This window comes from Pituophis catenifer, unplaced genomic scaffold, assembly GCF_029215685.1.
Source record: "Pituophis catenifer annectens isolate HBS135680 unplaced genomic scaffold, rPitCat1.0.hap2 SCAF_7, whole genome shotgun sequence".
Lineage (NCBI taxonomy): Eukaryota > Metazoa > Chordata > Lepidosauria > Squamata > Colubridae > Pituophis > Pituophis catenifer.
The window spans coordinates 4,611,294-4,638,452 of NW_027256887.1; the positions used below are offsets into that span (position 1 = coordinate 4,611,294).

A 27,159-nucleotide genomic window follows, 5' to 3' on the forward strand; every position below is an offset into this window, starting at 1 on the left:
GTCATGTCATGTTTCTTATGAGAACTTCAACCATTTGGAGATTTGGCTTCCACAATCCAGGACTTGCAAACCGGAAACTTGAAAATAAAATTTCAGAAGGACTCCCTGAAGGATTTATGAACTCCCTCATACGATAAATTTTATCCCTCATACGATAAATTTATATGCAGTGCCTTTATGAAGAAGGCACTGCATTTCTTTTTCTTTTCTTTTTTTTTGTTTTAAAAACAAACTTTATTAAATTTAAAAAAAGAATAAAATTATATAAAACATTCACAACCTTAAAATACAATCAACAATATCAACAAACAACAAACAAAGTATATATAATGTATATAAGTACACATATATACAAACCTAATTTTCCCTCATTTTTCCCTTAATGACTGTGTATAATTATTACTTTTAATTCCAAACTAAATTTTGACTTTACTTTCTTTTCCATTGGTTTATCCACTCATACCAACTGTCTCATATCTTAAAGTACTTTGTGTCTTCCTTATCTTTCAATTTCAACGTTAGTCTATCCATTTCTGCACGTGTGTAAATTTTTTGAATTATTTGCTGCTCCGATGGCACTGCATTTCTAATAGCTTTAATTTGCCGGATGTCAAAGAAAATCTGAATGTTGGCATATATGCTTTGGAATAAAATAGAATTTTTTTATTGGCCAAGTGTGATTGGGCACACGAGGAATTTGTCTTTGGTGCATAGGCTCTCAGTGTACATAAAAAGACAAGATACATTCGTCAAGAATCATAAGGTGCAACACTTAATGATAGTCATAGGGTACAAATAAGCAATCAGGAAACAATATCAATATAAATTGTAAGGATACAAGCAACAAGGTTACAGTCATACAGTCATAAGTGGGAGGAGACGGGTGATAGGAACGATGAGAAGACTAATAGTAATAGTAATGCAGACTTAGTGAATAGTTTGACAGTGTTGAGGGAATTATTTGTTTAGCAGAGTGATGGCGTTCGGGGAAAAACTGTCCTTGTGTCTAGTTGTTCTGGTGTGCAGTGCTCTATAGCGTTGTTTTGAGGGTGTAGGAGTTGAAACAATTTATGTCCAGGATGCGAGGGGTCTGTAAATATTTTCCCAGCCCTCTTTTTGACTTGTGCAATATACAGATCCTCCATGGAAGGCAGGCTGGTAGCCATGTTTTTTTTCTGCAGTTCTAATGATCCTCTGAAGTCTGTGTCTGTCTTGTTGGGTTGCAAACAAACCAGACAGCTATGCTTATGATCTCCTTCGGAGTACGTCCGCACAACAACTGGTATTTCTCACACAGGGGGTGGGAAGCCAGAGTCACATTTGTTTTGGTCTTTGTTTAACAAACAAAGTTTTTAGGCGGTAGCATTTTTGCAGCTTTGTTTTCATCCGATCTGGCTGTTCGCGGGTAGACTAAACAAGAAAATTCCTGTGGCTTGCAAATTTCTCTTTTGCAATTCACTCCGATGAATGTGACCTAAAATCATTTCCACGGGTGGAAATTTTGCCATCGATCTGAGTGGACCGTAAACTGCGCTCACAACTGAGACTTAGATTAAAAAATTGTGTAAGAAAAAAGAAATCTGAATGAAACCAATGTAAACCCTGGTGGCGCAGTGATTAGAATGCCGTATTGCAGGCTAACTCTGCCGACCGCCATCAGTTTGATCCTGACCGGCTCAAGGTTGACTTGGCCTTCCGAGGTGGGTAAAATGAGGACCCAGATTGTTGGGGGCAAGAGGCTGACTCTATAAACCGCTTAGAGAGGGTCGTAAAACACTACGAAGTGGTATATAAGTCTAAGTGCTATTGGTATCTCTGCCATACAGTGTTTAGAGTACAGTATTGCAGGCAAATTTTGCTAACTGCCAGGAGTTCGATCCTGACCGGCTCAAAGTTGACTCAGATTTCCATCCTTCCGAGGTCGGTAAAATGGGGACCCAGAATGTTGGGAGCACTAGGCTGACTCTGTAAACAGCTTAGAGAGGGCTGTAACGCACCGTGAATAGTATATATAAGTCTACGTGCTATTGCTATTAACATTATGATAAGTTCTGATTTTCCACGTCGAAAATATTGGAGAGAGAAAATACTCCTCCATACCAATTTTTAAGTCCAACATTTTAAAGTCTTCACTTGATTGGAAACATGAAAGTCTACCAAATGAGGGGACCACCGCTTGTATCTAAAGTCTTTCTTTCACATTCTCAAGTCAGAGAGGGGAATGAAGGAAAACACAGTTTGAAGGGACCTCGGAGGTCTTCTAGTCCAACCCCCTGCTCAGGCAGGAAACCCTACACCACTTCACACAAATGGTTATCCAATCTCTTCTGGAAAACCTCCAGTAATGGATACCTGAATGGGAATTTACGTCAGTGTGAATAGATGCTGGCTTGAGATGCTCTTGAGTCCATTCCTCGTAGTTCCTGTGTCTACGGCTCTTCACAAACCATTCGTTGAGTGGACGGTCACTAAATAAATGATTGTAAGTTGAGGACTGGCTGTAGTGTTTTGAAGGAATATCCAGATGACCTAAATATGGGATATGATATAGAATCAAGATCACGTGAAGTGTTAATACCGCTTTATAATGCCATGGTAAGGCCACACTTGGAAGAGTCCTGGTGGCGTAGCAGACTAAAGCACTGTTATTAACAGTGTTATTAAGACCAGCTGCCTGCAATTACTGCAAGTTCAAATCTCACCAGGCTCAAGGTTGACTCAGCCTTCCATCCTTTCTAAAGTAGGTAAAATGAGGACCCAGATTGTGGGGGCAATAAGCTGACTTTGTATGAATATTCAAAAGTATGAAGGCTATTGCTTAACGCATTGTAAGCCGCCCTGAGTCTCCGGAGAAGGGCGGCATATAAATCAAATTTAAAAAAAAAATACTGCATCCAGTTTTGTTGCCACGACGTAAAAAGGATATTGAGACTCTAGGAAGAGTGCAGAGAAGAGCAACCAAGAGGATTAGGGGATGATTGGAGACTAAAACATATGAAGAACGGTTGCAGGAACTGGGTATGTCTAGTTTGATGAAAAGAAGGACTAGGGGAGATATGACAGCAGTCTTCCAATATCTCAGGGGCTGCCACAAAGAAGAGGGAGTCAAGCTATTCTCCATATTTTTTTTTTCTTGGATTAAAGCAGTCCATTTAGCCATCTCTGCTAACTCCCATCAGCTTTTGCAGTAATTTAAATAGGAGCCAGTTAAATAGGAGCCAGCTGTGTGCAGCAGCTGCCAAAAAAGCCAACACAATTCTAGGCTGCATCAACAGAAGGATAGAATCAAGATCACGTGAAGTGTTTATGATGCCTTGGTGAGTATTCCACATTTGGAATACTGCATTCAGTTTTGGTTGCCACGATGTAAAAAAGATGTGGAGACTCTAGAAAGAGTGCAGAGAAGAGCAACCAAGAGGATTAGGGGATGATTGGAGGCTAAAACATAGGAAGAACGGTTGCAGAAACTGGATATGTCTAGTTTGATGAAGAGAAGGACCAGAGGAGACATGATAGCAGTCTTCCAATATTTTATGATTGGATAGATAACAAGAGGGGTAGCCAAGACAAATGTACAGTGTTTGAATAAAAGTATAGATGTTATTATAGATAAATGTATGTTTAGAGATGAATAAATATATAGAAATAAGGGGAAAATTATTAATATTATATTATGTTTGAATAATGAACAAAGTTTAAGAACTATATGTTGATATGAGTACTAATATTATTGCAAAGTGACGGAAGATGTTTGGATCCAATGATGTCATATCTATGTCCAATGTTTTTTTTTTTAATTTTGTACTATTAATAAAAAACTTTTAAAAAAGAAGAAAGCAGTGTTCCAATATTTGAGGGGCTGCCACAAAGAGGAGGGAGTCAAGCTATTCTCCAAAGCACCTGAGGGTAGGACAAGAAGCAATGGGTGGAAACTAATCAAGGAGAAAAGGAGAAATTTCCTGAAAGTGAGAACAATTAATCAGTGGAACAACTTGCCTCTAGTAGTTGTGAATGATCCAACACTGGAAGTTTTTAAGAAGATGTTGGATAACCATTTGTCTGAAGTGGTGTAGGGTTTCCTGCCTAAGCAGGGGGTTAATCTAGAAGACCTCCAAGGTCCCTTCCAACTCTGTTATTCTAAGATTCGTTCTGAGATAGTCCAGTTTAAGAAAATTGTACTTCTTATATTCATTCCGGGTTGATAATAGTGGCTTCCACACTCCAGGTTTGCAGGGCTAAAAATTTTTTATTTCTCTCTCGTTCAGCTTGTGAGTGTGATTCACGAGGCATCGAGACTCTCCAATGTAACCGGTCAACCGGGCAGTGCATCTGCAAGGAAGGCATGGAAGGTCTCCGTTGCGACAAATGCACCCGAGGCTACTCCGGAACCTTTCCAGACTGTGCTCCTTGCCATCAGTGCTTTGCCCTCTGGGACGTCATCGTCACCGAGTTGACCAACAAGACACACAGATTCCTGGAAAGAGCCAAAGTCCTGAAGATCACGGGGGTGAGCGGCCCCTACCGAGAGACCCTCAACTCGGTGGAGGAGAAGCTGAACGAGATCAAAAGCATCATTGCTCAAAATCCGGCGACCGAGCCCCTTAAGAACATCGGTGACCTCTTCGAAGAAGCAGAGTAAGTAGGGCCCACTATGCCATCAGGAACACGTTGCCTGCTGTTAGTTCGACCACGGAGAAGGGAGTGCGTTGCGGTCGTTGAATGGTTTTAAGGAGAACTTGGGGAGAAAGGAGGGAGAAAGGGTGGAAACGTGGCGGTCGAGAATGTTTATCGTGAACTTGAATGGAAATGATAAGGGTACCTGAGAGATAGCAAAGAGATGGTCTTATGGATTTTGTATAATTCCTTGTGTGATTAATCACACTTGGCTGAATAAAGTGTTCTGTTCTGTTCTGTTCTGTTCTGTTCTGTTCCGTTCCGTTCCATTCCATTCCATTCCATTCCATTCTGTTTCTAATCTGTTCTGTTCCTATTCTGTTCTTTTTCTATTCTATTCTATTCCTATTTTCTATTCTGTTCTGTTCTGTTTCTATTCTATCCTGTTCTGTTTCTGTCCTGTTCTACTCTACTCTTCTCTGCTCTGTTTCTGTTCTGTTTCTGTTCCGTTCTGTCCTGTTTCTCTTCTCTTCTCTTCTCTAATCTTCTCTTCTCTTCTCTTCTATTCCTATTTTCTATTCTGTTCTGTTCTGTCTGTTTCTATTCTGTTCTGTTTCTGATCTGTTTCTGTTCTGTTTCTATCCTGTTCTATTCTACTCTATTCTGTTCTGCTCTATTCTGTTCTGTTTCTGTTCTGTTTCCGTTCTATTCTGTCCTTCTTCTCTTCTCTTCCTATTTTCTATTCTGTTCTGTCTGTTTCTCTTCTGTTCTGTTTCTGTTCTATTCTGTCCTGTTTCTCTTCTCTTCTCATTCCTATTCCTATTTCTGATTCTATTCTATAATTCTCCTCTTCTCTTCTCTTCTCTTCTCTTCTCTTCTCTTCTCTTCTCTTCTCTTCTCTTCTCTTCTAATTTTTTATTCTGTTCTGTTCTATTCTCTCCTATTCTATTTTTTATTCTGTTCTGCTCCATACTTGTTCTTCTTGTTTTTGTTCTTGTTCCTCTTTTTAACTGGGAGAGCAAAATGGCAAGATTGGTAAATCTGTCTATGCAGGAGTCGGGCAGGCAGAGCTTGGGAAGTGGAGTTAAGAGACTTAGTGGTGTCCAATCTGTCCCGACTCCCACTTGGAGTAAATCTGCTTCCCAGCCATTTCTCTAATATTTCTGCGATGGCGTCTTTTTCAGACTTTCTGGAGACTTTAAAAAGACTTTCTGTGAAGGGGAATTGTGCAACATTCCCCTTCACAGAATACGTTTGTCTTGCAGCCTGTGAAAAATATTCTTAACACAGACGGTTTATTATACGGGGCATGAAACAAATTAGGGACGGGCCCACGAGCCAATATAACATACGTAATTGGCAATATTCAAGTCCATTACGGCAGCTGTTTGGAATGCAGATGGTTAAATCTTACAGAAGTGTGCTGTTTTCCCAAGCTTTTTTTCCCGCTTTGTGTTAACAAAAAAACCCAACCCTGAAATAAACCCCATCTATGAGGAAAAACGCCGTAACAAAATAGGGATAGTCCTCAACTTACAACAGTTCGTTTAGTGACCAAAGTTACAAGGGGACTGAAAAAAGTGACTTAAGACCGTTTTTCCACACCTACAGCATCCCTAGCGTCACATGATCAAAATTCAGAAGTTTGGCAACTTCCGACTCATATTTATGATGGTGTCCCCTTTTGCAACCTTAAGCCAGATTCACTTAACAAGCATGTAACTCACTTAACAGCTGCAGAGAGTCACTAAAACAGTGGTCGTAAAATGGAGCGAGATTCACTTACCAACCGTCTCGCTTAGCAATGGAAATTTTGAACTCCATTGTCGTAGGTTGAGAACTACCCGTAATCTAATTGATTAGGGAAGATGGGAAATCTTTCGAAATATGTGTTTAGATTCACGGCTAACCGTGTTTGCATTCCATTGCAGTAATGGAAGTTTTCTTTCTTATATGTATCTATATGATCCTTTTTATTACTTATTAATATATAATTTTAAAAAATACAAAAGCAAATAATAGGAAAAATAGGGGAGGGAAAAGAGAAGAGAAAAGTGTAGAAAATGTCCCTAAGTGTGAAAAATGGTCGTAAGTCACATTTTTCAGCGCCGTTGTAACTTCGAAACGGTCCCGAAATGAACTGTTGTATGTCAAGGACGACAACTGTAATTGTGGGTTGTTGTTTTTTTTTGTTTTGTTTTCTTGGATTAATGCAGTCCATTTAGCCATCTCTGCTAACTCCCATCAGCTTTTGCAGTAATTTAAATAGGAGCCAGTTAAATAGGAGCCAGCCGTGTGCAGCAGCTGCCAAAAAAGCCAACACAGTTCTGGGCTGCATAAACAGAGGGATAGAATCAAGATCACGTAAAGTGTTAATACCATTTTATGATGCCTTGGTAAGTATTCCACACTTGGAATCCTGCATTCAGTTTTGGTCGCCACGATGTAAAAAAGATGTGGAGACTCTAGAAAGAGTGCAGAGAAGAGCAACCAAGAGGATTAGGGGATGATTGGAGCCTAAAACATATGAAGAACGGTTGCAGGAATTGAGTATGTCCAGTTTAACGAAAAGAAGGACTAGGGGAGACATGATAGCAGTGTTCCAATATCTCAGGGGCTGCCACAAAGAAGAGGGAGTCAAGCTATTATCCAAAGCACCTGAGGGCAGGACAAGAAGCAATGGGTGGAAACTAATCAAGGAGAGAAGCAACCTAGAACTAAGCAGGAATTTCCTGACAGTTGGAACAATTAATCAGTGGAACAACTTCCCTCCAGAAATTGTGAATTCTCCAACCCTGGAAGTTTTTAAGAAGATGTTGGATAACCATATGTCTGAAGTGGTGTAGGGTTTCCTGCCTAAGTAGGGGGTTGGACTAGAAGACCTCCATGGTCCCTTCCACCTCTGTTATTCTATTCTATTCTATTCTATTCTATTCTATTCTATTCTATTCTATTCTATTCCATTCCATTCCATTCCATTCCATTCCATTCCATATTTTCTATTCTATTCTATTCTATTCTATTCTATTCTATTCTATTCTATTCTATTCTATTCCATATTTTCTATTCTATTCTATTCTATTCTATTCTACTCTACTCTACTCTACTCTACTCCATTCCATATTTTCTATTATTCTATTCTATTCTATTCTATTCTATTCTATTCTATTCTATTCTATTCTATTCTCTATTCCATTCCATATTCTATTCCATTCCATATTTTCTATTCTATTCTATTCTATTCTATTCTATTCTATTCTATTCTACTCTACTCTACTCTACTCTACTCTACTCTACTCTACTCTACTCTACTCTACTCCGTTCCATATTTTCTATTCTTCTATTCTATTCTATTCTATTCTATTCTATTCTATTCTATTCTATTCTATTCTATTCTATTCTATTCTATTCCTATTCCTATTCCTATTCCTATTCCTATTCCTATTCCTATTCCTATTCCTATTAATGGAAGTTTTCTTGGGTTCGCAGGAAGCTGAAAGCAGATGTGGCCCAAAAGGTAATTGAAGTGGAGGAAAAGATTTCTAATGTGGCGAACGAAAGCAGCATCGCGGAGGCCGGACTGACAGCTTTGGAGGCCGATGCCAAGAGCTTACACAACGCTGTGAAAGAACTTGCTGAGCAGCTGGAGTTCATAAAAATCTCGGATATTCGAGGTTTGTACTTTAGACCTCAAGGGATTTCCGTGGGGGGGTAAAATCTGGCTTTTCATAAGAAAGGAAACTGTGGGCGGGAACCTCAAGCAGCTACATTGCGCAAACATTGAACAGAATCGAACCCAAACTTTAGGAAGGTTTTAGGGAGGACCTGGCTTGAGAAGCGGTGAAAATATTTTAAATCATGAAAATCACGTGGATTTCGGTGGAACAAGCTTCATTGGCCTTTGGGTCTTCTGGAGTCACGACATAAGGCTGAGATTAAAAATCAGGCCTGAGAGATGCTACATCTTTTCTATCCTGATCTACGGAGTGGAGAGTTGGTCTCTGACAGAAAGCCACTTGAAGAAACCATAATGGCGAACGCAGTGCCCTCTCTGTGGGCAAGCGCGCCATCGCCAGCTGCTCTTACAGTTTCTGGCCAGCTGGTCTTCGGTCTTCGGCACATGTGAAGACCAGGTGGCCGGCATACGCATGCACACTGTTTTGCCCCAGCTTCGGATTCTCAGAGAATGTGACACACACCAAGCTTCGCAAACACTGTTTAATTCCAAACCACCCCCTTTCAAGAATGCAGGCTTCCTGTGCAAAGGGCCCTTATCAAAGTTAGTAAGTTATCAAAGTCTGACAAAGGTTGGCAATCAAAGTTTGGGAAAGGGAGGGTTTTGGGTCTGGAAGTCAGTATTGGCTGCGATGGAGTCGGAGTTAGAATGTCGTGCTTAATAAATGGGAGTTTTTCATCAAAGACTTTGTTTGAAATGCAATTTATTTGAGACGACCTCGAAACCTGACAGCAGCACTTTTTTTGTGCGGCTCTAGATTAAAATAGGATAGCCAACATGATCGCCAATGTCCGATGACGGATATGGCACAAGAAGGAGAAGAAGGCGGCCATTGGCCTTGCTTAATTATGGCCGCGTTGTGCATTTAATTTCTTTTTTTTTTTTGTATTATTTTTTTTATTCATTTTATATTTTAAATTACTAACATTACATACAACATATACAATATTTCACCCTGTGCTATACATAAGAAAGGAAGATTTGGTTCTTCGGATATATCCTCATGATCGCCAAAATCCACATTCTCGGGGTACAGGTACCGAAGCATCCAATTTTCCCAGCGCATAGTCCACAAATGCATTTAATTTGTGCATTTAATTTCATAGACCGCTATTCCAAACGAATAATCCTCAACTTACAACCATTCGTTTAGTGACCTGTTCGAAGTTACAACGGCACTGAAAAAAGTGACTTAGGACTGTTTTTCACACTTGTGACCGTTGCGGCATCCCCGTGGTCATGTGATCAAAATTCGGATGTTTCACAACCGGTTCATATTTATGACAGTCTCTTTTGCGTCCTTCTGATGAGCAAAGCCAGATTCACTTAACAACCATGTGACTAACAACTGCAGCGACTCACTTTACAACGATGGCAAGAAATGGTAATGAAATGGGGCAAAACTCTCTTAACAAACGTCACACTTAGCGACATTAATTTTGGGCTCCGTTGTGTTCATAGGTTGAGGACTAGCTGTATTTATGACGGTTCGCCATGTCTCGGGGGTCACGTGATCCCCGTTTTGCAACCTTCCGACAAGCCAAGTTGATGGGGAAGCCATTGATTCCCTTAATAACCGTGTTAATTGCTTAAAACGGCAGCGATTCACTTTACAACATGGGCAAGAAAGATCATAAAATGGGACAAAACTCACTTTAATAGTTGTCTCATCATCGGTGGTGGATTGCCCCCAGTTTGGACCGGTTCGCAAGAACCGGTAGTAAAACCAGCGGGAGGCTCCCCTCATCACCCCGGATATCATCATAGGCGATCTGCGCATGTGCAGAAGAATCTCTGTTTGCTTCGCACGCACACGATCCCATTGCAAACCGGTACTAAAGGTAAGTAGAACCCACCCCTGTGTCTCACTTAGTGACAGAAATTTGTGGCTCCTTTGGGGTCGTAAGTCAAGGATTACCTGTATTAACGCCGTAAAGCCAGTTCGGACACAGATGCTCAACCGGTTTCCCTTCTGATTGCTTTCAGGCGCCTTGGACAGTATCACCAAATATTTCCAGATGTCGCTGGAGGCAGAAAAAAGAGCAAACGCCTCAGTTTTGCTTCCCGGCAGCCTCGTTGAACAGTCTGCCGAAATGCGCCTAGAAGTGGAGAGTTTGATCAACGAGACGGCGGCCACCTTCCAGGCTACCCAGGAAGAGCAGTCCCGTCTCTTGGACGAACTGGGGGGCAAGCTGCAAAGTCTGGATTTGGCTGAAGTGTCGGAGAAGGTAGGCACCCCCGTGAAGGCCGTAGCTGAGCTCAGACGCAGGCGATGAGTGGGAAGGGTTAAACGAACAGGGAATCAGTGTTAGGAAGGAAGAAAAAAAATGTTGTATATAGATGAGATGTTTTTGGAGATTCTTAGTCATCCAGATCATAGTTGTCCCAAAAGCGCTTTTTTCCCCCCCAAGAGGCAACTGGACTTTTCTGGTTTTTCTTTGAAGACGTTTCGCTTCTCATCCAAGAAGCTTCTTCAGCTCTGACTGGATGGTGGGGAAGGGAAGGATTTATACTCCTTGCAGACAGCTGGTCATTTGCGTTCTTTTTAGAGAGCACCCCAGTTCTCCTGGTCCTGTAATCTGCCATTTTTTCAGCTGTCTGCAAGGAATATAAATCCTTCCATTCCCTCACCATCCAGTCAGAGCTGAAGAAGCTTCTTGGATGAGAAGCGAAATGTCTTTAAAGAAAAAAAACCAGAAAGTCCGGTTGCCTCCTGGAAAAAGTACCTTTGGGTCAACCATGACCTGGATGACTGAGAATCTCTACAGTCCTTTAGCTATACAATTTCAATCTTTTTTTAGAGGGTCGTTGAGGCCATTTGGAGGTTTGTCTGTGTCCTCAGGGTCACCCGAGTAGTGCAAATGGGTGTGGAGCCTTCTTGGAACTACTGAAAGGACTGTGTTGTAGACTGGAGATAGATGATGTCGTATCCCTCCCCCTCTGTTGAGAGCGGGCTGTTCAGTTTTGATGTAGCTGGCCTCTTCGACTCTTCTTTCAAATCAGTGGTCCTCTCTATCCAAAATGTGGCCTTTGCTCTCTTCGAAAGAGTGGCCTTTGTCTTTCAAATGCAGATGGACTCTGAATCTAGTCCTGATGGGTTTGTTCTCCTATGTTGTGCCATGCGTTTGTGAAGTGGCTGTTTTGTTTCCCCACCACTTACACTAATAGGTTGGTCAATGTCTATGGAGATTCTCAGATCATGGTCATCTCAAAGGTGCTTTTTCAAAAGGCAACTAAGATTTTTGGACGTTGTTTTTCACACTTACGACCGTTGCAGCAGCCCCGTGATCAAAATACAGACGCTTGGCAACTGACTCCTCTTTATGACGGCGGCTATGTCCCGCCGTCGTATGATCAAATTTTGCGACCTCCTGACAAACGCAGCCAAAGGGGAAGCCGGCTTGGCTTTAACAACTGTGTTACTAATTTCACAACTTTAACAACTGTGTCAAGAGAGGTCACAAAACAGGACAAAACTCCTTTAAGGAATGTCTCTCTTAGCAGCAGAAATATTGGGCTCAATGGTGGTCGTAAATTGAAGGCTACCTGTATTGATCTGAGAGTTTTCGGAATCTCTCCGAATTTTAACAGCAAGAATTATTTTAAGAAAGATAAAAGAGTATGTACTGAAAAGCAAAGCTGGGAACTGAACCAGCAGAGTACATAAAATTTTAGGATTATACCTAGAAACCTGATCAGACAAAGATTATTTCCTCCTGGTGCCAAAATACATTCCAGAGATGCAGCGTTTCAGCAGGGAAGACCATATCCCCAATTACCACCCACCTCGTGGCAGAAAATAGAAAAAAGTAGTAGAAGGGCCCACCCAGGAATATTTATTTATATCTGCATTTTTTTAGTCTTTATCACTGAACATTTCCAGAAGGGAGATCTTAGATCGGGCTTCTAACCACCCAAGTTTAAAACAAAGCAAAAATGTAAGCAAAGTAGAAAGTGAGCCACCGAGTAATAAAAAATGAGTGTAAATTCAAACATCATGCCAAGAGGTAAACACGGTTTTGAAAAATGGATGGATGATAGCAGTGGCCAAAATTGTGGAAACCTTTTGGGAAAAGTGTATTTTTGAGGTTTGACGGCTAATAACACCAATTTTTTTTTTTTTTTTTTTGAGTTTCAAGATAATCAGGGGTGGGTTCTAAATTTTTTTACTGCCGGTTCTGTGGGCGTGGCTTATTTTGTGGGCGTGGTTGGGCGGGGAGTAATGTGGCTGGGTGGGCATGGCCAACTTTTTTTTTTTTTTTTACTTTTAAAAGCATTTTTTTTTCCTACAACCTTAAGAGGGAGACGCTTGTTAAGCGAGGCGGTTCTGTCACTAAGGGAGACCGTTCCATTTTACAATCTTTCCTGCCGCGGTTGTTAAGTGGATCGTTGCAGCTGTAAAGCTGTTACACGGTTGCTCAGCGAAACTCCCCTTTGACTTTGCTCGTCTGAAGGTCGCAAAATTTGCTCCCGTGACTCTGGGGGGACACTGCAACCGTCATAAAGACATGCCAGTTGCCAACCCTCTGAATTTTGACCACGTGACTACAGAGGTGTTTTGACCATGTGACTACGGAGGTGCTGCCATGGCCCATTAAGTGTGAAAAAAATGGTCACCAATCACATTTTTTCAGGGCCGTGTCCTTACAAAATGAACTGTTATAAGTTGAGTATTGTAGCGCTTTTGTTGTGGCCCGTCACGGCCTGTGCGGATTGTAGCTGATTCTGACAGCGAGGAGGCTGGTGTGGTGTTGCGCCAGCAGCCTGTGCAGCTGGCACCTGAGTCAGACAATGAGGAGGCTGGAGAAGATGTGGTGCCAGAGGCGGGGATTCAACCAGGGCCTTCAGAAGCTCCCATAAGTGAAGAGGAAGAAGAGGAGGAGCCTCTTCTCGATGCACGGGCGCGCAGAGCTGCCAAAAGGCCGGAGTGGCTCCTCAGGAGGAGGTCTAATTGGCCCCTCCCTTAGCCTATTTAAGGAGGAACGCCAACTGAAGCAAGTTGTAGGGAACAACTTTAGTTCACTCTCCTTCGCGTCTGGATTCTCTGCAAATTGCTTCTGGGCTTTCTGCCAACCCTAGTAAGATTGTGATTACCTTATCTTAGGATTCTCGTAGGCTATTAAGAAAGTTTATTAACAGCCTTTGTTTTGAAAAAGACTGAGTTATTTTAGTAAATTAAGTTTTGTACAAACTTTGTGCGTGCTGTGTTCCTTGGGGATCGTAGCTGGGGCAGAACAGCTTTTAAGGACTTGGCTCTTCGATGTTTGGAAAGTGATAACCTTTCATTTTTACTTCCTTTCCACTACAGATGTGCGGGACTCCACCGGGGTCTTCCTGTGCAGATTCCCCTTGTGGTGGGTTGAGCTGCCAAACTGAAGATGGGGTGAAGAAATGTGGAGGGCCCGGGTGTGAAGGTCTAGTGACGGTGGCCAACACCGCCTGGCAGAAAGCCATCGATTTTGACCGAGACATCTTGAGCGCTCTGGCGGAGGTGGAACAGCTTTCCAAAATGGTAATTATTGAAAGTATAAGAGAATAACAGAGTTGGAAGGCACCTTGGAGGTCATCTAGTCCAGCCTTCCGTCCAAGCAGGAGACCCTACACCAGTGATGGGTGAACCTTTTTTGGTGGCCAGTGGCCAAAATGCAATGCGAGCGTCCCCCGTGCATGTGCCCCGCCCCCCCAGCACATGCGTGTGTGTCCCCCACGGATGCACCCTGCCCCCCCACCCATTTTTGGCTTCCAGGTTGGTACATGAAGTCTTCCAGTCCCAAAACTGGGTGGAGGGGGCAGGCACCAGTGGTGGGTTGCCCCCGGTTTGGACCGGTTCACAAGAACCGGTAGTAAAACTGGCGGGAGGCCCTGCCCACTGTCCCGGATGTCATCATCGGCAATCTGCGCATGTGCAGTAGCTTCTGTGCATGCGCAGAAGCAAGGCATGCGCGTCTGCTTTGCACGCGCGCGATCCCGTTGCACACCAGTAGTAAAGGTAAATAGAACCCACCCCTGGCAGGCATCCTGTCACCACGTCAAGATGCATTTATCCTAGTGCTGACATAAGAAGGAGAATGCAGGCATCTGCAACAGGACAGTTGCCTTTCACCTACTTATTTCCTCTGGAGATAATGTCCCCTAGGAGATGGATGGGAGGGGGGAAATTCTTTGAATTGGAGCAGTATATTAGGGGTGAATGATTGGGAAGATGGCCAATGAATGCAGAGGAGTGGGGGAAGGAAGAGGAGGGGTTTTGGGTCGGCACGTCAGTGCCGGCTGCAACGAGTCGGTGTAAAAAGTGCTGTGCTTAATAAAATGGAAGTTTGTTTTATAAAAGACTTTGTTTGCGATGCAATTTATTTGAAGACAACCTGAAAACCTGACACCCCCCCAAAATGCAATGCAAGTGCCCGCCGCGCATGCCCCCTGCCCCCTATGCATCCGCGACAGAGACTTGAAGAGCAGCTGGCCGGCGGGAGGTGCGCACACATGCGTGGTGGAGCTGGGCTTGGGTGACAGCTGGCGTGCCCACAGAGAAGACTCTGCCATAGGTTCGCCATCACAGCCCTACACCATTTCTGATAGATGGCAGTCCAGTCTCTTCTTGAAAGCCTCCAGAGATGAAGCTCCCACAACTTCCAAAGGCAACTTCTGTTCCATCGGTTGATTACTCTCACTGTCAGAAAAATTCTCCTTATTGCCAGGTTGAATCTCTCCTTGATCAGTTTCCATCCATTATTCCTTGTCTGGCCTTCAGGTGCCTTGGAAAATAGGTTGACCCCCTCTTCTCTGTGGCAGCCCCCCAAATATTGAAAGACTGCTCTCATGTTTCCCCTGGTCCTTCTCTTCCCTAGACTAGCCATGCCCAGTTCCTGCAACCGTTCATCGTGTGTTTTAGCCTCCAGTCCCCTAATCATCTTTGTGGCTCTTCTCTGCGCTCTTTCTAGAGTCTCAACATCGTTTGGTTGAGAATTGTCAAGCTCTTGGAGCTTCAGAATCCGTTAAGGTCTCTGTCGGTATTTATTTGCAACCAGAGACGGAATTTGCTAGCCATCGTAAACAGATGCCTGCTTACCTCACTTAGGTTTCGGAAGCCAAGCAAAGAGCTGACGAGGCCAAGCAGAACGCGCAAGACGTTTTGCTGAAGACTAACGCCACCAAGGAGCAGGTAGACCGGAGCAACAAGGACCTCAGAAATCTGATTCACCAGATCCGAGATTTTTTAATGAGTAAGTATTATTTTAAGGTGGCTTAAGGCGACTGGTATGCATCTCTCTGCAGGGGGGCTTTCTATTGTGGCCAGCCAGCGGCCAGCAGAGCTGGTGGCAGACTCAGAGAGTGAGGAGGTTGGGGAGGAACATGGGCCAGTCCTGGAGTCTGGGGAAGGCTCTGTTGAGTTATCAGCTGCCTTCGCAGTAGGATATCAGTGGGGCAGAAGAACAGCTGGAGCCTGTTCCCGATGTGTGCATGCACAGAGTTGCCAGACAAAAGGAACAGCTAAAGAACAAGGGTCGACTCAGGAGTAAAGCCACAGGTGGATGATGGTGAATGACCCCCTCCCATAGGGAATAAAGAGGAGCAAAAGGGGAGGGGAGTTTGCAGGAGATAATTAGTTCAATTCATGAGGGTGGAGACCTGTTCCTGACTTCTTGCTAAGTAATTGCTGCTACAGCGTGGCGTTTGGAAGATATCAGCCTGGCAGCTCTCCAAGCCTGATAAAGGTCTGTAGATGTGAAATCTCATGAAAGACTGTTTGCTGGGACTTTGCTGGAGAGGAATTTCCCTTTAACCTAAATAAAAGAGGTTTTATCGGGACGAGGAGTCTGCTTCATGCTCTTGGGAGAAGAATGGAATGGAATGGAATGGAATGGAATGGAATGGAATGGAATGGAATGGAATAGAATAGAATAGAATAGAATAGAATAGAATAGAATAGAATAGAATAGAATAGAATAGAATAGAATAGAATAGAATAGAATAGAATAGAATAACAGAGTTGGAAGGGACCTTGGAGGTCTTCTAGTCCAACCCCCTGCTTAGGCAAGAAACCCTACACCACTTCAGACAAATGGCTACCCAACATCTTCTTAAAAACTTCCAGTGTTGGAGCATTCACAACTTCTGGAGGCAGGTTGTTCCACTGGTTAATTGTTCCTTCAACAATTTGACATTTCAGTCTGAAAAGTTAAGGACTAGGCTCCATCTTCCGTCGTGTCACTCAGTGGTTTCTATTCATTGTCCTAACAGAAGACGGGGCCGATCTGGATAGCATCGAAGCCGTTGCTAACGAAGTTCTCAACCTGGAGATGCCCAGCACGCCTGAGCAGCTGCAAACCCTGGCAGATAACATCCGAGACCGCGTCGAAAGTCTGTCAGATGTGGAAAGTGTCCTTCAGCAAAGCGCCGGAGATATCGCAAGGGCGAAGGCCTTGTTAGATGAAGCTAAGAAAGCCAGGTATGAAAAAAAAAACACCTTTTTTTTTTTCTGTAGTAGACTTTTTTTTTTTTTTGGCAGAAATCTAAAATAGTTCTTTCATGGATGGAATTAAACTTGGAAGAGGTAGATCTCCCTGGTGGAGACAGATGGATCAATTTTCAGAGCTTCTCCAAGGAGAAAGACACATCTATTCACCCAATATGTCTGACTGAAATTCTTAAAGAGACCTAACTACCGTATTTTTCGGACTATACGACACATTTTTATGTCTCTCATAAGCGGGTGAAAATGTCTGTGCCTCTTATAAACCAAATATGGCTGAAGCCCCACCCATCCGCTGGCTGTTTTGGCCTCCACATGCCCCATTTTCAGGCCTTTTTTCGGCCTTGTTCAGGGCTTTTTTCTGCCTGTTTTTTCTGGAAAAAGCCACAAAAACGGGCCAAAAAAGTCCTCAAAAATGGGCTGGGAAAATCCTCAAAAACAGGCCGGAAAAAGCCTCGAAAATGGGATGGAACAAGCGTCAAAAACAGGCTGGAAAAAGCCTCGAAAACCAGCCAAAAAAAGCCTCGAAAACCGTCTGAAAAAAGCCTAAAAAACGAGCTGAAAAAAGCCTCCAAAATGGCTGGAAAAAGCCCCGAAAACGGGCTGGAAAAGGGCAGAAAAAAGGGCCAAAAAAAGGTCCATAAATGGGTCACCTAGAGGCCAAAAACTTTTTGTTGTTGTTTTCCTCTTCTAAATTTAGGTTTGTCTTATAGTCCAAAAAATAGAGTTTTTGTAGTTCTTGATTTACGACCACGATTGAGCCCAACATTTCTGTGAGTTAAGTGAGTTTTCCCCTATTTTACGACGCCTCTTGCCACGGTTGTTGAGTGACTCACTGCAGTTGCGAAGTTACTAACACCGTTGTTAAGTGAATCTGGCTCCCCCATTGAATGTGCTTGTCAGGAGGTGGCAAAAGGTGGATCACATGACCCTGAGATACCGCAACCGTCATAAATGTGAGTCACAAATCCCTTTTTTTCAGTGCCGTTGTAACTTCGAACGGACACTAAACAAACTGAAGTATCTGTATGTTTGTCCCAAAGGTGTTTTTTTCAGGAGGCAACTGGACTTCCTTATTTTTTCTTCTGAAGACGTTTTGCTTCTCATCCAAGAAGGTTCTTCAGCTCTGACAGGATGGTGGGGAATGGAAGGATTGATATTCCTTGCAGACAGCTGGTCATTTGCATCCTTTTAGAGAGTCATTGAGACCACTTGGAGATTTCTCTGTCTCCTCAGGGTCACCTGAGTAGTGCAAATGGTTCCTGCAGTCTGCAATTTTTCCCTCTGGAAATCCATTCTTCCTCCCACACCATTCAGAGGATCTTCATCCCAAATTTTATAGCTAAAAGTCTGTAGAGATTCTCCGTCATCCACGTCATGGGTGTGCCGAAGGTGCTTTTTCAGGAGGCAATTAGACTTTCTGGTTTTTTCTTTTGAAGACATTTCGCTTCTCATCGAAGAAGCTTCTTCAGCTCTGACTGGATGATGGGGGAATGGAAGGATTCATACTCCTTGCAGACAGCTGAAAAAAAATTGCAGACTGCAGGAACCAGGAAAATTGGGGTGCTCTCTAAAAGGATGCAAAGGACCAGCTGTCTACAAGGAATATAAATCCTTCCATTCCCCCACCATCCGGTTACAGCTGAAGAAGCTTCTGGGATGAGAAGTGAAATGTCTTCAAAGAAAAACAAGAAAGTCCAATGACCTGACCTGGATGATTGAGAATCTCTACAAACTACCTGTATATTTTTGTCCTTATTCCTGCTGTTAAAGGGTAAAGGGAACCCCTTGACAGACTAACTAAGAATGTGGATTGGGATGTTTTAATCTGTACCTATTCGAAGGGCAGATGTCCTCACCGACTTGCAGGATCTAAGCTGACCATGAAGTATTTCTAGAAAATAAAAACACAGAGCAGATTGGAACAGAGAGACAGGTTCTCCGAAATAGGAACCGATCCCTTGTTTTAAAAGAATCTTAACGTTGTCGATGTCCCTTGGTCAGTAAAAGCGCCACGGACGTGAAAGTCACGGCGGATATGGTCAGACAGGCTCTAGAAGAAGCTGGAAGAGCCCAGACCACGGCTGAAGACGCCATCAAACTAGCAGAGAAAGATATTGAAGGAACACAAGGCTTGCTTGCCTCTGTAAGTGGAGATTTTTTTCTAAATTATTTGGAAACGGGGAACTAAGGTCATTGGTATTCCTGAGTTGCCAGGGAGGGGAAAATGCACAGTTCCTGCAGCGATGGGCTGCTGAGGGTTCGTAGGGGTTCGGGAGAACCTCTAGCTAAGATTCTGTGCAGTTCAGAGAACACCCAAATCCCATTCCTGACTGGCCCCGCCCACCCTGCCCTGTCCCTCCCAGGAGTCCCCTGTTTTGGATACAGGTAAGTGCAGGGTGCACGCGGAGGCTTGGGGAGGGTGAAAAACGGGCCTACCGGAAGTTCAGGAAGAAACAGGCCCATTTCCGGCCTCCAGAGGGCGTCTGGAGCCTGGGGAGGGCGTTTTCGCCCTCCCGGAGGCTCAAGAAAAGCCTCCGGAGCCCGGGGAGGGCAAAAACTTCCCCCCTCTCCGCTGTAGTGCAGGAGGCCGACTAGGCCACACCCACCACGCCCACGCCCACCCAGCAACCGGGCAGATAACCCCTTGCTAAAATTTTTGAAGCCCACCCCTGAGTTCACGTATTTCCTTTTGCTGGCTTCCCTCTTGTGCACAAACTCTACTCTTCACGTGCTATGAGATCTAAATAAGACAGGTGATTTCTGTAAGTAAAACAGGTTGGGCATTCTCATTATAGCAAAAAAAAAAAAAAATGTCATTGTGGATTTCAAATATTGGAGGTTAACGTTTCCCCTTTGCAAAACGGTTTGTGGTGCGCGCTGAACATTTTGACGAGCTAATCTCAACATTACGTTTCATCAAGGAAAATCCCAGTTCAGATTAAAGTGTGGAAACTTGAGGGGGGTGGGGGAAAATTCAGAAAAGAGGTGGTTGATGATTCTGACTGGATGGTAGGAATGAGGAATAACAGAATAGTTAACAGAATTGGAAGGGACTTTGGAGGTCTTCTAGTCCGACCTCCTGCTCAGGCAGAAAACCCTATACCCGTGATGGCGAACCTATGGCACGCGTGCCACAGGTGGCACGCGGAGCCATATTAGTGGGCATGCCAGCTCAGCTCTGGGGCGCATGTGCGCACCGGCCACCTGATTTTCGGGCCTTCTGGGCCCACCAGAAGTAGGGAAACAGGCTGTTTCCTGCCTCTGGAGGGCCTTTCTTTCTTACCTGGCTCCAGATCCTCTCTGTGTATCTGGGAAGGGCGAAAACAGCCTTTCCCACTCCCTTGGAGGCCCTACGGAGGCTGAAAGGGCCCATTGTCCGATTCCCAGTGGGACAGGAAGTGACGTTTTTTCCTGTCCCCAGCTTCCAGAGACTCCTAGAGAGGCTCCTAGAGACTCCTAGAGAGGCTCCTAGAGACTCCTAGTGAGGTTCTGGAGGCTGGGGACAGCAAAAAAATGTCACTTCCTGTCCCACCGAGGTAAGAAAGAAAAACGGGCCTACCAGGCCATCATGTGCCAGGAGCGGGGGGGGTGGAGGGGGTTGCGCACCCTCCCCCGCCCCCCCCCTCTCCTGGCACATGATGGCAAAAAGGTTAGCCATCACTGCCTTATACCATTTCAGACAAATGGCTGTCCAGTCTCTTCTTAAAAGCCTCTAGTGATGAAGGACCCACAACTACTCGTGGCAAGCTGTTCTACTGGTTGATTGTCCTCAGCCTTTCTCCTTAATTCTAGGTTGCTTCTTTCCTTGATTAGCTTCCATCCATTGTTTCTTGTCCTGCCTTCAAGTGCTTTGGAGAATAGGTTTAACTCCTCTCTTCTTGGTGGCAGCCCCTGAGATATTGGAGCAAATCTAGTCAAAAATCTGGAATGGATTAACCCCAAAACTGTGAAGTTGAACCAGAATCAAACTTCCCGTGCTATTATCTTGATCTTTGAAGGACCTTCAGCTCCTCAACTTCTAAAATATAGTGTGTGAGCCTGGTTGTTGCGGTCCACCAGCAGCCTGCGGAGCTGGCAGCAGAGTCGGACAGTGATGAGGCTGGGGAGAACCATGGGCCAGTCCTGGAGTCAGGGGAAGGGCCACATGAGGGCTCTGTGTCAGAGGCAGAGATAGGGCCAGGGCCATCTGGGAGTGATGCACGGACTCCAGAGCCTCCAGAGCAGTGTTTCTCAACCTTGGAAGCTTGAAGATGGGTGGACTTCAACCCATCCTCAAGCTTCCAAGTTTGAGAAACACTGCTCCAGAGTCAGGCAGCAGAAAGGCAGAGGAACAGGAGGAGCCTGTTCCTAGTGTACGTATGCACAGAGCTGCCGGAAAGCAAGAGCAGCTAAAGCAAAAGGGACAACTCGGGAGTAAGGCCAGGAGATGATTGGCCCCTCCCATAAGGCTTAAAAGAGAAACAAAGGAACTTGGGCCTTTTGCAGGAAAGCAACGTTGCTAACTCTGTTTCCAGTCGGCGTCTCTTGTTTGTTTCTGAACTTCGTGGGGCTTTGCCAAGTAAGGCCTTTGACAATTTGTCAAAGAAGATAAAGGTTGGTGATTATCCCGAAGGACTTGTTTTGCTACTAATTGGGACTCAGCTGGGAATGAACGTAATTCTCAGCTGTTACAATAAAATAGGTTTATTTGGGACTAATTGTGTCTTGTAATGACTCAGTAAGCCTAGGTCACAACACTGGTGTATTTACTTGCTGTCTCAGTGGCCAGTGGTGGGTTTCAAATATTTTTATTACTGGTTCTGTAGGTGTGGCTTGGTGGGCGTGGCTTGGTGGGGGTGGCAGGTGAAGGATATTGCAAAATCCCCATTTCCTCCTGATCAGCTGGGACTCGGGAGGCAGAGAATAGATGGGGGCGGGGCCAGTCAGAATTTTTACTACTGGTTCTCCGAACTACTCAGAATTTCCGCTACCGGTTCTCCAGAACTGGTCAGAACCTACTGAAACCCACCTCTGTCAGTAGCACATATAAGCCAAAGGAGAAAAGGGTGTATCGAAATATAGGCTGAAGTTGCATTCTGGAAAACTGACTGCAATAATCTTGAAAACACAACATTTTGAGGAGGAATTTGTGTATTTTTTTCCCCCTCTCCCTTCATCGGTGCTAGATTGCATCGGAGACCGGCTCAGTGGAAGACCGTTTGGGAAATGCGACCCTGCGCATTGCAGAATTAGAGAAGAACGTGGAAACGCTGAGACTGAAGGCTGCGACCAACGCAGAAGATATCAAAGCCGCAGAAGAAAATATTGCAGTGGTTAATCAAACGACCGCCGACGTTCAAAAAGTAAGCATTGAAATCTCTAGTGTAACAAGTAACAAGATAAAATTGTATTCTAAACCCCGTTTTGGATGTTTAGGGGTTCTGCGTTCGGGAAACACAAACTACATTACAGCTCTAATAGATAGTCCTCGATTTAGGACCACAGTGGAGCTCGGAATTTCAGTGGTTATTTAAGTTGTACTTGTCAATCACGAGGCACCATACGACCGGGCTCAAATTTGACGACTGTTTTTAGGAGGGTCATGAAGTGTACTCGTGTGAACATGGGATGCTGCAACTGGTTGTAAAGGCAACTCGGTTGCCAAAAAGCATCAGAAAGGCAATCATGATGCCACAGGGAGAAGGTGGTAGTAGCAACTTTGAGGACAGGTTGTAAGTCATTTTTTTAAGTCTGTTGTAACTGTGAATAGTTAGTCCTTAAACGACCTGTTGTAAGTCTTTAATACCTGTATTAAAGGCAAGGATGTTAATCAAAAGGACAAAATTTCTGTCGTTTGGGGGAATATAATCACTTTCCATCTCTCTCTCTCTTTTTTTTCTCTTTTCTTTCCTCTTTTTCTTTATTTCTGTCTCTTTTTCTTTCTGTCTCTTTTTCTTTCTTTTTTTCTTTCTCTCTCCCTCTTTCTCTTTACTTTCTTTCCTTTCTTTCTCTTTTTTCTTTTCTTTCCTTTTTCTTTCTTTCTCTTTCTCTTTGTCTCCCTTTTTCATTCTTCTTTCTTTCTCTCTCTCTCCCTTTCTGTTCTTTTTCTTTTTTTTCTTTTTTTTTCTCTTTTTCTATCTCTCTTCTTTCTTTCTCCCTCCCTTTTCTTTTTTCTTTCCTTTCTTTCTCTCCCTCACTTTTTTTCTTTCTCTCTCCTTTCTTTTTTCTTTCCTCTTTCTCTCTTTCCTCTCTCTCCCTCACTTTTTCTCCTTCTTTCTTTCTCTCCCTTTCTTTATTCTTTCTTTTTCTCTCTCTCTCTCCTTATAGATACTAGACGACAGCGTGAGTGAGAAATACAAAACAGTAGAAAACTTAATTGCCAAGAAAACAGGCGAGTCTGCGAACGCCAGGAAGAAAGCAGAACAGCTGCAAAACGAAGCGAAGATTTTGTTAGAGCAAGCAACCAGCAAACTTCAGCTTCTCAAAGGTATGCCTTGGGTGGGAAGGTGTTGCCATTTTCTTTTTAAAAAATAAAGACTGTTTTCAATTATAGGAGAGTCCTCTTTTTCTGCCCTCTGGCGTTTTTAGCGATGCAAAACATCCATGATCAAAAGGAGCTGAATTTTTTCCTCTCTAATGAAGCCAAATCACTGGGAGAAAAATTTGATTTGCATACTTGAAAGAGCTTTGGTGGTACTGTGCTTTGAATGCAGTACTGCAGGCTGACTCTGCCCACAGTCTGGAGTTCGACCCTGATGGGGCTCAAGTTCGACTCAGTTTTCAAATTGTTGGGGACAATATGCTCTGTAAATCGCCTGGAGGGTGCTGTGAAGCATTATGAAGCAATATTATAAGTCTAAGTGCTATTGCTGTCTAAGCCGTGGTGGCATAGTAGTTAGAAGGCAGTATTGCAGGCTGACTCTGCTGACTGCCAGGAGTTCGATCCCGACCGACTCAAGGTTGACTCAGACTTCCATCCTTCCGAGGTCAGTAAAATGAGGACCCAGATTGTTAGGGACAAGATGCTGACTCTCTAGCAGTATATAAGTCTAAGTGCTATTGCTTTCTAAGCCGTGGTAGCGCAGTGGTTAGAATGCAGTATTGCAGGCTAATTCTGCCAGGAGTTCGATCCTGACTGGCTCAAGGTTGACTCAGCCTTCCATCCTTCGGAGGTCGGTAAAACGAGGACCCAGGTTGTTGAGGGCAATATGTTGACTCTGTAAACCGCTTAGAGAGGGTTGTAAAGCACTATGAAGCAGTATATAAGTCTAAATCGGGGGTTAGCAACCCGTTAGCTCTGGAGCCGCATGTGTGGCTCTTTCATCCCTCTGCTGCGGCTCCCTGTGACCAGTCGGCTCCATAATTGATAGGGCTTTCGGTTAGGACAGGTAGAGGAAAAAGGACCACCACGCTAGGAGGAGACTCTATGGTGGGGGAATTGGACTTCCAGTTGGCAGAGGAAAAAGGACGCCACGCTAGGAGGAAACTCTACGGTGGGGAAACAGGACTTCCGGTCAGCTCCAGAATTGAATGGGGGGCGGGGGGGGGGCTTCCGGTTAGGACCTTTGTGGCTCTTTGCGTGTTTAAGGTTGCCGACCCGTGGTCTAAGTGCTATTGCTATTATCTGGGTGAATTTCTCAAACTATCCCACGTGTGTCGCTGCTAAAATGTTCCCTGTTCTCTTCATCTTGCAGAACTGGAAGACAGGTATGAAAAAAATCAAAGAATCCTGGAAGACAAAGCTAAACAAGTAATGGAACTGGAGGAAACCGTCAGAGGCCTCTTGCAAGCCATTAGTCAAAAAGTTGCGATTTATAGCACCTGCTAGAAATCGGGAAAACGAAAAACGAAAGAAGGGGGAGGGGAAAAAAAACCAAACAAAATATATTTCCTTTGAAGATAGGGCTTCAACGGAAAACGGAACCTGTCGTAATCTGACCAGATACCAGCGTTTTTTTCTCCTCTTGTAAAATAAAACACTACTTTGTAACCAACTATATGCCTCTTTTAACCCTAGTTAGCCTCATCCCAATGTTACTTTTATTATCCGAAAGAGCAATTAAACCCTTTTGATTCTGCTAATAAAAATCCGAGCATCAAACACAGGATTTTTAACCACTTAATTTTGACTCGAGGATGCCCAATCTTTCGATAATAGAATCACCCAGCGCCATCAATCAAACCATCTCTTTTTGAAGAGGAAAGTTGAGACTCTCCGATCAGGAGAAATGGGAAACACACATTTTAACAAGGAGCTGTTTTAACTTTGTGGAGGTAATTAACTGCTTCAAGATCGCTACGAAAGTATGTGATCAGGCTTGATAAATCGACACAGCTTGAAAATTAATGAGTAGTTACAATCAGCCTCTCCTCTCCCCTTCTGTCCCTCAGGCTTGCCCCACAGAAGCCTCCCCTATCTTATCCCCTTCTCTCCCTGTCTTGCCCCAAAAAATCCTTCCCCATTTTATCCCCTTCTGTCCCTCAGGCTTGCCCCACCAAAGCCTCTTCTATCCCCCTTCTCTCCCTCAAGCTGGCCCCACAGAGCCTCTCCTATCTTATCCCCTTCTCTCCCTCAGCTGGCTGCATTGATCCTCTCCTATTCCCTTCTCTCCCTCACCCTTGCCCCACAGAAACATCTCCTATCCTATCCCTTTTTCTCCCTCAGGCTTGCCCCACAGAGGCCTCTCCTATCTTATCCCCTTCCCTCCTTGTCAGGTGGGGAGTAAAATGGCTAAACTCTGTTCCAACCCCCACAGGCCAGATGAGTCACGAGCTGGCCTTGCCCACGCTGGCAGTTGGAACAGAGTTCTTTTCAGGTGGGGAAGAGGGAGTAGAACATCTAACTCCTTAGCATCAGAGCATGTTAATAATATAAGAAATACTAATGATCTGATGGTCATTTTGAAAAATCCTTTCTTAGCGAGCACCTAGAGGAACATATGTGCTAAATTTCAAGTTTGTAGGCTTTATCGTTCTGGAGATTTCGTGACGATGCATAAGTGGTATTTCGCTTATATAGAGAGAGAGAGATTGGGTTTAAGTCTGGGAGATTGCTAACCACACAACCTGCTGGGAAAGATTTTAAAGCTACAACTGATTAAATTAGCAAGAGGGACTTCGATCTTCAGCCTAGTCCCAACCAGCACTAGAAAAACAGTTCAGGATTTGTGATGAACATGAGCGAGGAGAAAAGTGAAGAGGGAGCAAGTTTTGGGAGACAATATCGCAAGGGGAATGTGTCAAGGTAAATTTAGTAGGTTTGTGAACAAACTCCAGTCTAAAACTTTAGATCAGCTGTATCCAACCTTGATTGATTTTAAACCCTTGATTCTTAAAATAGTAGTCATTATTCTTAAATATATTGGTTTAGAACATAGAATAATGAGTTGGAAGGGACCTTGGAGGTCTTCTAGTCTAACCCCCTGCTCGAGCAGGAGACTCTAGTCTATACCATTTCAGATAAATGGGGGTTGGACTAGAAGACCTCCAAGGTCCCTTCCAACTCTTATCATTCTGTGTTCTAAACCAAAATATTTAAGAATAATTACTATACTTTCAGAGAAATGGTTGTCCAGTCTCTTCTTATAAACATCCGGTGATGAAGCACCCACAACTTCTGGAGGCCAGCTGTTCCACTGGTGAATTGTCCTCACTGTTAGGAAGTGTCTCCTTCATTCCAGCTTGCTTCTCTCCTTGGTTAGTTTCCATCCATCGTTTCTCCTCTTGCCTTTTGGTGCTTTGGAAAATAGTTTTGACACAAACACACCCTCAACTTTTTAGGAGCCCCTCAAATATTGAAAGACAGCTATCATGTCTCTCCCTAGTCCTCCTTTTCATCAGACTAGACATACCCATTCTTCGTATGTTTTAATCTCCAGTTCTCTAAAGAATGCTTATACTTTACATTCAAAAAAAAGGTATATTGTCCATATTTTATCTTTCTTGTTTTTCGAATACTGAAAAGATTCCTTTTTTTCCCCCCTATGGCCAAGATGAACCCAGAGTTTTATACAAGAATCAAACAAAAATATCTAATTCTTGTGCCTTTCTATTTCTAAGTTAAATCTTCGTTGAAAATGAGGCTGGGGCAGTGATGAGTAACAAAAGATCTCTACCCATCTTACTACAGTAGTGGCCAAAATTGTGGAAACCAAAATTGGGGGAAAGTGTATTTTTGAGGTTTGATGGCTAGTAACACCACTTTTTTGGGGGGGTGAATAGTACCATAAAATTATATATCAATGGAAAGATAATTTAATCAAGAATGCAATGCTTTTTCAACCTTTGTTTGAGAGATAAGAGTGGCTTTTTTTTCATGGAATTCTAGATTTTAGGCCATATTCCTGCAGTCTGC

General features: G+C 43.7%; 1 protein-coding gene across 1 annotated transcript in view; it reads left to right on the forward strand.

Annotated features, from left to right (window-relative positions):
• Positions 1-24,888, forward strand: part of LAMB1 (laminin subunit beta 1) — a 95,039-nt gene extending 70,151 nt beyond the window's left edge. The window contains exons 24-33 of the mRNA XM_070946590.1: positions 4,266-4,635; positions 8,104-8,288; positions 10,337-10,578; positions 13,659-13,862; positions 15,429-15,573; positions 16,592-16,799; positions 18,828-18,969; positions 21,992-22,168; positions 23,133-23,292; positions 24,500-24,888. Coding sequence (XP_070802691.1) covers positions 4,266-4,635; positions 8,104-8,288; positions 10,337-10,578; positions 13,659-13,862; positions 15,429-15,573; positions 16,592-16,799; positions 18,828-18,969; positions 21,992-22,168; positions 23,133-23,292; positions 24,500-24,633 — 1,967 coding nt within the window. The 3' untranslated portion in view covers positions 24,634-24,888. The remainder of the gene's footprint in view (positions 1-4,265; positions 4,636-8,103; positions 8,289-10,336; positions 10,579-13,658; positions 13,863-15,428; positions 15,574-16,591; positions 16,800-18,827; positions 18,970-21,991; positions 22,169-23,132; positions 23,293-24,499) is intronic.
• The last annotated feature ends 2,271 nt before the right edge of the window (positions 24,889-27,159 follow it).